The sequence below is a fragment of the Poecile atricapillus genome, chromosome 1, assembly GCF_030490865.1.
Source record: "Poecile atricapillus isolate bPoeAtr1 chromosome 1, bPoeAtr1.hap1, whole genome shotgun sequence".
In the NCBI taxonomy this organism is placed as follows: domain Eukaryota; kingdom Metazoa; phylum Chordata; class Aves; order Passeriformes; family Paridae; genus Poecile; species Poecile atricapillus.
The window spans coordinates 177,963,734-177,975,256 of NC_081249.1; the positions used below are offsets into that span (position 1 = coordinate 177,963,734).

The window sequence follows — 11,523 nt, forward strand, 5'->3', positions numbered from 1 at the left end:
TTTCTCTTCAACCCTGCAGAGGAAAACAGGCTCAGAGGAGCTCGGGGACAGGTTGTGGTTTTAAACGCTCCTGTAAAGCACACGAGAAGAGCACCCTGATTTCTCTAGTCCTGCAGGATGGGGCAAACCCTCTCAGACTGTGCGGCCAGGAGAGAGGCTCCAAGGCTGCCTGATGAGGGCAGAGCTCCCAGCTGCGATGGGCTCTGCTCCCTGACAAGCCACACGTGGCCCCGGTGCTGTCCCTGGGGATTAAAAGCAGGACCGGAGCAAGGTTTGGGGATTTTTATCGGCTGTGCCCATGGAGGGCGAGTCCCCGCTGGAGCAGTACCTGGAGAGCTATAGCGGGCAGGTAACGGAGCAAGGAAAAAATAAAGTGAGGGGGGGAAAAAAGAGAATAAACCTAAGCAAAACGAAGCTGCGTTGGCCGGGAATCGAACCCGGGTCAACTGCTTGGAAGGCAGCTATGCTCACCACTATACCACCAACGCCGCGCTGAACTCAGCCCCGCAGCCGCGCCTCAACTGCGGCAGTACCGCGTTCCTGCCGGGCTGAACCCCAAATCCCGCTGTCCTGAGGGATTCCCCCTGTCCGGGAGCACGGAGGAGCTCTCTGCAGATTTTTCTCCCTGTAAGAGGGATTATACGGCTGTGTTTAAACTCTTGTTGTGAGATGCTGCTTGCGAGGGTCAGCCCGGGCGCTGGTGTGGTGTGCACTGAGAGAGTGCAAGGCTCGCATCTCCTCGTTCGGGTTGATAAATGTCTGTAAAAATTTGTTATTTCGGTATTTGGTATGGTCGTCCTGATCTCAGGTGGTTGTAGGAACAACAGGGTGAGGGACTGGAGGAGAGGGTTGGACTCCACAACTGAGCATTATCGTTACTCAGGGAGCAAAACTTCTTTGCATCCTGTTGTAAAGTACTTTTCAGCTCAGCAAACAGGCTTAGCACAAGCTGTTTAAATCCCAGAGACCATCCTGTGCCAGTGGGTAAAGCCCTCTGAATGTGCCCTCACAAAGTATATAATATGGTAAGGTATAATACAGCTTTTACAAATGCTTAATGAGCTTTTTATATTTAGACTTGCTGGAACACTTGATAATAGCAGATGTGTGATATCACTGCAGGGAGGGGAAGAAAAAAAAAATCTAAGTCTGTTGCTTAAGGCAGCTGGGTTTGATTTGTGTCTACCTGAGTTGTAGGGATTTCTGCAGTGAAAGTGGAAAAGGCTGTTTCCCCTCAAGCTGCCCCAAACTGAGGGATTTCAGACAGGATCTGTGTGTGAAATCTCCTCCCTGGAGCTGCTGGGAGATATCCAAAGCTGTGCAGTTGGTGGGGCTTTTGGTGAAGTTAATTAACCCAGAGTCTATAGCAATAACCCTTGGCAGCCAGCCCAATGCAAACATGGTCTTGTGCCCCTTTTGCAGCCTCTGAGCATCTGTCTGACGTGAAGAAAATATTCCCGAGCACTTAACCCTATCAGGGCTTTTCCTCAGACCTCTTAGGTGCAAACCCGAGCAGAAAGGAAAATTTGCTTTCTGTCTCTACCCGCTCCAGGCAATTTACTCTACTTTTTGGAAACTTTACAGCTGTGTGATACTTCCAGCCTCATGCACCACTAATTTCTCTATCAGTTTCTTTAAGATATGTCACAAATTGACTTTGGTTGTTTGTTTGTGGGTGTTTTTTTAATTGTTATGTTTATTCTTTGATGCCCACTAGTATGATGTGAGTAGTCTCACAAGGGAGCTTTTCTACCATTTTCTCTACATTGTGGCTCATATAAAACCTTCCTAATGAGCTGCTGAACTTCTAATCCTTCATCCACTGGAATTCTTGCAGAGACTGTGACTTCCTTCCCTTGCTGCTGACTTGAAAAATATCTGTTTAGAATAGATGTATTTTTGTGATTCCATAATGTTTTATTTGTAACTGTTAATTACATATTTAACCCTTTTTTCTAAAGGGTAAAGGAATACCTAGACTTATTCAACAGCACCCTGCCTCACCAGATCTCCTGTGGAGCTCTGTAATTTAAAATCAATTTTAAATGTAAGTGTTGGCAATGCTTTCCTGATTGCATCTGTATTCAGGCTGGTGAGGGTCCTCTGGGAGGATTTGTCACTTTGTCAGAGTTTTCCAAGTGTCTGCAGGTAAATAAACTGCAAAGTAGGAGCAGAGATCTCCCCATGAGCATGGCTGGGTTGCCAACTGAGCTGACTTAGAAGAGAGCAGCACTAGCTCAGGGCTGGGAAGCATTGATCTGGAAATCCTGCTCCAGGTCAAGCAGCTGCTGCCAACTTGAGAGCCTCAGTCTTACGCACCATTCCCTGCTCTGATTTGTGCTTGGACTTTTCAAGTCCTTCTGGCTCTTGAGCCTAAAAATGCCTGATTAAACACAAAACCTCTTGTATGGATTCTTTAGTCCAAGCTGTCACCTGCTGTGGATGTTGGCAGAAACTCCCTTCAGAAAGAGGCTTATGCACCAATGGAGAGGAGGGAATAAATCCTATCCTGAAACTCTTGCCTCATTGACATGATGATGCTTTTTAAACAGCTTTTAGTAATAAATAGTTGACAAAGAAGGACATTAGTATGAAAGAGCTTACTTGCAGGTGTGTTGTGTGCTTGGTGCAGGGCAGGATGCTGGTTCTGCTGACTGTGGTGAGGCTTTTTTTAGTCCCATCTTCTCATCTATAGCTTCAATCAGGCTGGTGGCCTCCAGGAGCTGAGGAATGAGCTGCTGCTGGTTCTGTGAGCTGCTGCCCTCTGTTGCACAAAACAACGCTGACACTGTCCCCTGCAGAGAGAGGAAATGGAATAATATACTGAATGGGAGATAAAGACAGCCAGAAAATGCTGTCTGTCTTCCATAGAAAAACTCATGAGCGTGATAATGTGGTTGTGTGCATGGCTGAGGGGGGTGACAGTGGCTGTGAAGGGTGAAGTGCCAGTGTTACACCTGCATTTCTCAATTTCTGCTGTCCCAGGAGTTCTCTAGGATGCTCAAGGGCTGTGGTAGGAAAATGCATTATACAAGATATCTGGATTTTTATACACTCACAGAGAAGCAAAGCACTTTCCATTTTAAAACTAGCCTTTGTTAAAATACATATTGGGGGAAAATCATTGAAACTTCCTCATTGAAGATTAATCTTAAGATTAATCACTGAGGATTAATCTTAATTTACTCCGCCAGTTATAGAGTTACAGTCTTGCTTTAATACGAGACCTTTAATTGCACTTTTTCTTCATTCAAGGATGACTTCTCCACTAGTCCTCATCTGTTCACTCCTACGAACCTTTATGATTTAGAACTTCCAATTCAAACAGCTGAAGATGGGGTGTTTGCTTCCCAGTTCAGTCATTCCAAGGAGCTCTGTACAGACTTCTCCTCCGTGGATCTCAGCTTTCTCCCAGATGTTACCCAAGATAACAAAGAACAAAACCTCTCTGAGGACGGTCACGAAACGCAAAAAGAGCTTGATGGGTCACCAACAAGTAATGAGGACAGTGGTGTTTTCATGGATGAAAGCAGCTTGTCACATCCAGGTGCAGCTCAGCCATCTCCTGAGGCACCTGGCGTGTGTCCTCCCATGACTCCAATGACTCCCATGACCCCAGCGATATCTCCTTCAGAAAGTTCTGGAATAGTCCCTCAGCTACAGTAAGTTATGTATTATTTATGTAGCACACACCACAGTCAGAGTTTGGCTTAAACTGCAAGGTGTTGCTCTGACTTTTCACTTGGAGAATGTAGCAAGCACGGCTCAGTCTTAAATAAGCCAAAAAACTACAGGAGCAGTTGTTCCTTTTGAAGGGGAGAGGTGGAGAAAATGAATTATCAATATTGGATAAAAATATGAAGGTACTTGACTAGGAGGATTTCTTCCAGGAAGGAGAATGTGAAGGATGACAACAGACTCCAGGGGTTTAAAGATGTCACTTTGCTTTTTCAAGAGAAACAGAACTGTCTGTGAAAAACTCTGGCCCTCATTAAAAGGTGCTGTCCTGTCTAGGATAGAGCAACTCTGGAGTAGTTTATACTTGTAGAAAATAGCCCATCCATACCTACCTTAGGTGCTGTTGCAACTCTAAATAGTCAATAATGGTTCAATCCAAAGCTGTGAAAGACTTCAGTGACAGAGTTTTTGGAAGACACACAAATTTATAATTCAGAGGCTAATAATTTCATGCCTTGTTCTATCTCAAAGTGCACTTTTGGGATTGAATTACTTAAGTTTTGCCAGAAGCAGCTTAAAGCTAGAGTGGAGAAGAGACAGGCAGGAAATCAGTTGATGGCAATTATTAATTGGAATGTGACTCCACATTAAGCCTGTGCTGCTGGGGGGTGGCTCTGCAGTGGCTGGGTTTTGCAAGGAGAAAATTCCTCCCTCATTCCTCAGGAATATCGTGTCAACTGTAAACTTGGCTTGTAAACTGGATCTGAAGAACATAGCTCTGCATGCCAGAAATGCAGAGTACAACCCAAAGGTAAATCTTGGACTCAAAGCTTTACCCTCACTTCCCTTTCCCAGTGCTGATGGATCCAAATGGTCCCATGACTGTGGTCTTAACACTCCCGCTCCTAGGTGGGTGGAAAATAACTTTGGGGTGGTAAAGAAACACTTAAAAAACAAATATGTGTTGTGATAAACTTTGAAAGTGTTAATTGTTGCAAGACTGAACAGAAATTTCAATGAATTTGTAGAGGTTTGCTGCTGTGATCATGAGAATCAGGGAACCACGAACAACAGCCCTCATCTTCAGTTCAGGAAAAATGGTCTGCACAGGAGCAAAGAGGTATTTTTCTGTTTTTTCCCTTCCCTCTAAAGGCCCAGGTCTTGCAACTATCAAACATTCTCCATCAGAATATATGCAAAAGTCTTGTTTAAAATATCTAACAAAGGACTAATTGCAAGAAAAAGTGAAGCACTGATATTGAAAATCTTGCTTTCTTCATGATGGCACCTTAGCAATTTCTGAACTGTGTACTTCTGTCTCTGAATTTAGATTGAGCTAAGCAGACATTGGTAGAAAAGCTGCTAAAATTCCCAGAAATTAAGGGATTATTTGCATTTCTCACTGATTTTAAGGTGTTTAGGACATAGCTTGTGTCTGTCAAGACTCTCATCAGTGTCAGTGTTCAAGAGTCAACACATCTGCCTCTAGAGGAAATGGGAATTGGGGAAAGCAAAAGTTTATTTCTGTACTCTGAATCTTTTTATCCCGAAGTCCAGCAGAGATTTCCTTGGTTTTTATATCCCAAAACAGTCAATTAGAATTAACTCATGCTTAAGAGACCTCTTCCCCAGCCCCTAGCACCACCCCAGGTAGGTGACTGTACTGGTGCCTGCAGTCTAACTCCTGGATCAGCACTGAGAAGCTGTTCTGAGGAACTGAAAACCTCTCAAAAGGGGAACCTTTGAGTGATGAAACCTCTCCAGTGGGTTCTACCTGACCACAGAAAGGTGAATGAACAAGTGCCTTACTCCTTTTAGCTCCCTGTAGCTGTTCTGGGGATGGAACCTTGCTATTCTGAGCACCAGGATCTCTTTTTCTGGAGTGCAGATTAGCATAGTGGTGGCTATAAACTGAATTCCACCTTGTTGGTGTTTAGGGAGTGCAGTAATAAAAGTTGATTTTTCCCCTTTGCTCTTCCTTCAGTGAAAAGCCCCATCCCTGGAAGTGTTCCAGGCCAGGTTGGATGGGGCATGGAGCACCCTGGAATAGTGGAAGGTGTCCCTGCCCATGGCAGGGGGTGGAACAAGATGGACTTTAAGGTCCCTTCCAGCCCCAACCATTCTGGGATTCTGTGGTTCGAGGGCTGTTTGAAGATTACAATAAAGGTTTCTTCCTCTAGTGAAGAGCAGTCAAGGCTGGCAGCCAGGAAATACGCACGGGTGGTGCAGAAGCTCGGCTTCCCTGCCAAGTTCTTGGACTTCAAGATCCAGAATATGGTGGGGAGCTGTGATGTGAGGTTCCCCATCCGGCTGGAAGGCTTGGTTCTCACCCACCAGCAGTTCAGCAGGTATGAGGAAATCAGGTACAACCCTGTGCACCTTGCAGCAGGGTCTGCAGCTACTGGAGCCTGGTCCATGCCTTGGCTCCACTCTGGATTTTAGTACCAAGGTGGCCTCTTAACTCCCAGCAAAGCAGATTCCTGTCTGCAAGGATTTCCAGCCTTCAGACATGAAGCCAAACTGCATTTTCAAAATACAGAATTGCAGGTATATTGTGTTTTTCTGGGATATTGTTTCGGTTCTGTTCGGATGTTCTTTAGCCAAGAATTGAAAGTAAAGCTGTAGCTGAGTGATGGGCATGTTGTACCTGTGAGATCAACTTGTCCAAAACTAGATATTGCCATCAGGAAAGGATGATTTCAGCACTGACAAAACCAAAATTCAGTTGTCTTTTATTAGCACTGCATCTAATAGTTTCCATTTCATTTAGGAATTAGATATACATTAAATATTTATGTTGGCTGTTATCTTGTCTAACTTGCACAAGATGCTTCCTGATAAGGGCTCTTTGCAGACTGAGGAAGGATTTACTGTGAGGGTGGGGATGCCCTGGCACAGGGTGCCCAGAGAAGCTGTGGCTGCCCCTGGATCCTGGGAAGTGTCCAAGGCCAGGCTGAATGGGGCTTGGAACAACCTGGGATAGTGGAAGGTGTCCCTGCCCTCAGCAGGAGGTGGAACTGGGTGATTTTTAAGGGCCATTCCATGACTTGAGGACTGTTTGAAGATTGCAATAAAGGTTCCAATGCCATGACAAATCAGAAGTGGCTCACAAGTCTTTACAAGTCAGCATGAAGATCCCTCACCAACTCCAGCTGGGTTTAACAGGTTTCTCTTCAAGATGTCCAAAACCTGACCTGCCTTTCTCAGGGCAGCTAGATAAAACCTGTGGTTAATTACCCTATTGTTACTGTAACTAAAAAGCACTTTATTTTTTATTTATTTATACAACACTGAAACAGCATTTGCATTTTACTAATCTTAGCTGCTTGCTTTGAACAGCTATGAACCTGAACTATTCCCTGGACTGGTTTACAGGATGGTCAAACCAAGGATAGTGCTGCTTATCTTTGTGTCTGGAAAAGTTGTACTGACCGGTAAGTGTTGCCTCTCTATACCTGTAGCCCACTGCTACTTCACTTTCTGAGAAAGCATTTAAATTAAACATTAACTAAAAATCAGTATCCTGCCACAGCAAAGCCACTCAGGGATCTTTCTAATGGCTGCTGCATCTTATCTGTGTTTTCTGCAGATACCATCAGTGTTGTTGCACTGGAATCTTGTCATGTTTCATATATAGAGTCTCAGATTTCCATGTTAAGTATTTTTTTTTCATTCAAAGCCTGATGCCACATGCCAACACAGAGGATGCCAACAGGATGCTGACATGCCAGCAACTGCTTAGGCACTTAAATAGGAACCTCACAATAAGCAATTTAGAATTGCTTGGACAGGAAACAAACTTCTTAAAACACTTCACTGACAACATTTAGTAGGGATTGTCAGAGGAAAGGGTGGAGATCTAAGAGCTTGTTCCAGGCTGTTTGGAAAAAAATCACGAGGCAAAAGCCTTGCTGAGTCAGTTGTGCTCAGCAGATACCTGTACCTCAGATCCCAGGTCAAAAAAGGTGAATTCCTGAGCTCTTGGCACATCTTTTTTGTGACGCTCATGAAACTGCTTCTATTCAGATGTACTGAAAGGTAGATGATGCTTGTCCCCAGAAGCTCTGAATGCAGTATTCATATTCACAACACAGCTTTGAGGCATGTAGAAGGCAAGAGAAGTGCTGCCTGCCTTAGCCAGAGATTCTCACAACCATAAATCAGGAATGAGCTCAGTGAACTGAAGGATGGGGCACTCAGGACAAAGCTTAAATTCTTCCCTCTCCAATGTCCCCCATTTTCTTAGGTCTTACTAAAATCATACTGGTCAGTTCCATTCCATTGATGCTTGCATTTTTTGGGGTACATTAATTGTAATGCCCTTGCTTCAGGGCCTGCTGCACACTCAGTCCTTTTCTCTGAGTATTGGGCTCACCTGTGATGATAAAACTGAATTCTCTGAGCTTTGAGGAGTTTTTTTCCCCTAATCAAGAAAGTAACTTTACTTTTGAAAGTAAAAGTTGTGATAAGGCAGATTAATTATTTATGTCCAAGTGAGGACATGAGAAAAGATTTACACATTCAACTTGAGTAGGGCTTAATTCCTTTTAGTTCATTTAAATGCAGTTTTCTTGTAGCTGATGTTTGTTGGGCCAGCATGAGCAGTGTTTCTGGAAGGGAATGTTCCTGCCTACTGCAATGCAGTTTGTGTGCAAGACTTGGTATTAAAGATTTGTTTACAGTACCACAGAAAGGGATTTGAAATCAAAGGTGTCTTAACACACAGCTTAAAATTAAAATTGCTTCTCAGAGCTGGAGAGTTCTCAAACTGTGGAACAACTCTCAGTATGAAATAAAGACCTTTCACTTCTTGTTTCTACCTTTTCCTTCACCTTATGAACTGGCAGAGCTGTTATGCTTAAGCATATAACACCATTTTTCCTTCTTCAAAGCCAGTATTTTACACCTGTCAAGAGCAAAAAATTGCTGTTTTGCTTTCACAGATTAAACAAAACTAGTCTTAAAGCTAAGCAAGCTAGAAATTGTTCTTTGAGGTGGCAGATGAAAATTCTGCATTTATTAGTAAGGTGCCTTCAATCCCCTGTGTTTCTTCATGGTTTGTAATCCTACTGGGTTTAAACTGCATTCAGTTACTCTCAGCACTGATAATTCATGGGTTGTTTTGTCTTTGTTTTTTTTTTTTTTTTCTTAAATGTCTGTTTAGGAGCAAAAGACCGTTCTGAAATCTATGAAGCATTTGAGAACATCTACCCCATTTTAAGAGGTTTCAAGAAACCATCGTGACACGGCTCACAGAGCAGTCCAGAATAACAGCTGGGTTTATGCTGCTGTGCATGGAACAGAAGCCAAGGGGATTCCTGGACCCATATGTGGGGTTGTGGATTATTAAGCAAATTATTCATTTCTGAATGCCACATATGCTGATGCCTTTCTATAGCTTGTGAAATGTTCTTTTCTTTCAGTTTATCTGCCTGTAATCCACCTGAGTTCGGACAACTTTTGTCACGTTATAGCACTTGACAAGTGAACACACTTTTAATAGGATGTATATTAAGGTAGCACTTAAAAATATTTTGTAATAGGAGCCCTGTGTCTCTCTCTCCCTGTTGAACAGGTGAATCCACAATGCACTTCAAACTGGCTTAATGAAAATCCTCAACTTTAAGTGTCCTGAAATGCTCCTGCAGTGTTGTAGCTTCATGTTTAATCTCAACATATATTATTGTCTACAACATGGCTTACAAAATCCTCCATGAGTTAATTTTGGTGTTTAGAAGACATGTACTGAACCACTCTGATCCCACTGGCTGGGTAAACTCTTGTGTGTGATGGTGCAGGATTTTCTTTCACAGAGAAGACACTGCAGCTCCTGACTGCTGGAATATACCTAGAAAAATCTGTAGGTGGAGGGTAACTAATTAAATTATCTAATTTGACAAGTTAGATTTTAACTAAATGGTACCCACTTGTATTACTGAAATACCCTTAGATCATGGGAGTTTGGTGCAGAGAAAACCACGTTGGTTTGGGACTTTGTTGAAAATGGATTTGAGGAAAATATGAAAAGTCTTGGATACTCCTGACTTAATTATCTGTATTATTTAAGCATAATTCAGCCAATGGCAGTACATTTGGTAATTTTTGAGCAAAAACAATGGGGTTTCCTGTATTTGGTTTGAACTCAAGCCTTTCTTTTCAGAAGGTGTCTTGCTCAGAGTGGTTCTGGGAGCAGGAACAGTGCAAAGCCGATCCCATGGCTGTTCTGGAAAGCCCCTGGAAGCAAGCCAGAACAGTCTGTGTTGTGTTCTTCCCTCCTGAAGGTGTGGTACCTGTCTGGAAACACCACTAGAGGTTGCTCTTAGATGACTTAAGTGTAACCCAGGCCAAAATCCTGCTCTGTCCTTACTGGAAATACTCGGGATGGGCTATGGCTCAACTCACAACAGGGTCTTGCTGGGCTTAGTTGCTGCCACAAAAGTTTATTTCTGATTCGGCGAGGGTGTGACTTCATCGTTGGTATCTGTTATGTGTCTCTCTCAAGTGTTTTTATATCTATCTCCCTGCTTCTCTGGAAAAAGAGTTAGAAAAACTTTGTGCACTTCCTTGTGATAAGCTGGTCTTAGCTGTTATCGGTTTCTCTGTCAAACTGTGGATTTCCACACTCAAGTCAATTGTAAACACAGGCTTACTTTTCTGTTTGCTTTCTAACACTGGAGACTTTCCATAGCCATGGGCTGGAGTTTTATTTGCACCGTAGCTGTAGGAGCAGCTGATGAGCTTCAGTTACAATAATCTTTTGTGAGTGAAAACACCTGGTTTTATTGCTGTTGGTGTGGGGAAAAAGGTTTATCTAAGATGAGCCCTCTTCAAGAAATCACATTTTGGTTAAGAGCTTGCCACATGATTTCAGTGGTAAAATTAGTGCTGTTTAGAAGCATGGATAAAGCCTTAGAGATAAGAAATGGGCTCTGTGCCTTTTCACTGATTAACTTCATGTTTGCTATGGTAACTCTTGTCTTAAAAACAACAATCTTGATTGTACCTCTACAGTGCTGTTCCTGCTTAGTGTTTGATAACATGGGGATGGGGAGAAATATAGGCTGGGAATTGCTCTTTAAAAAAAACCAAAAACAGTTGGACAATGTTTTGTTGCAGTTGCATTTCTTTTGGGAAGGGGGATATGGGGATATTGCTGAAGTTATTCTGGCTTCTGCGGACTCTCATGGCCTGGTCTTTCTCACTACTGACAGAAGATGGAATGGCTTCAAACAGAGTGGGTTCATATTAGGAAATATTAGTTATCAGGAAAAAGTTCTTTACTCAGAAGGGGGTGGTGAGGCCCTGGCACAAGCTGCTCAACCAAGGCCAGGTTGGACAGGGCTTGGAGCAGCCTGGTCTAATGGAGGCTTCCCTTTCGAGGTCAGGAGTTTGGAACTGGATGATTTTTAAGGTTCCCTTCCCTGATCCAGAGCTGCTCCCTTCTCAGCCCTACATCATCCGCTGTATTTAACTCCTCATCGTCGCTCCACCATGGAGGCCGGTTTGAGTCAACCTGCCCCTGCGTCGTTTTTAAGGATGTGCAGCGGTATTTGCTACTTGGCCAAAGCGATTTGGATGTTATTGTAAATACACAGCCGTGCTTTGCTTGGTAGCCATAGTCCCACGGCAGCGTTACTGCTACGGCTACCCGCTGGGACGCCCTACGACCCGGCATACAACACCCACATCGCTCTGAGAGCAGGACAGGGGTGATGCCTTTCCTTCTGCAGAAGGAGAAAGGAGCAATTTCTATTAAAAATCGGGATTTTCCCGGCGGAGCGCGGCCCATCCCGCGCCCTCCCCCGCTCCCGCCCGCCGCCTCAGCGCCCCTTCCCACAATGCCCT

General features: G+C 43.8%; 1 protein-coding gene and 1 non-coding gene across 2 annotated transcripts; one reads left to right on the forward strand and one right to left on the reverse strand.

Annotated features, from left to right (window-relative positions):
- The first annotated feature begins 298 nt into the window (after positions 1-298).
- On the forward strand, positions 299-8,922 carry TBPL2 (TATA-box binding protein like 2). Its single transcript, XM_058855719.1, has 7 exons — positions 299-349; positions 3,256-3,662; positions 4,402-4,489; positions 4,707-4,798; positions 5,859-6,026; positions 7,018-7,112; positions 8,843-8,922. Exons 1-7 carry the CDS (start codon positions 299-301, stop codon positions 8,920-8,922), a joined length of 981 nt encoding a protein of 326 aa, XP_058711702.1.
- TRNAG-UCC (transfer RNA glycine (anticodon UCC)) lies at positions 417-488 on the reverse strand. The gene has a single exon. It is a non-coding gene; the product is annotated as a tRNA-Gly (tRNA).
- Positions 8,923-11,523: the final 2,601 nt, after the last annotated feature.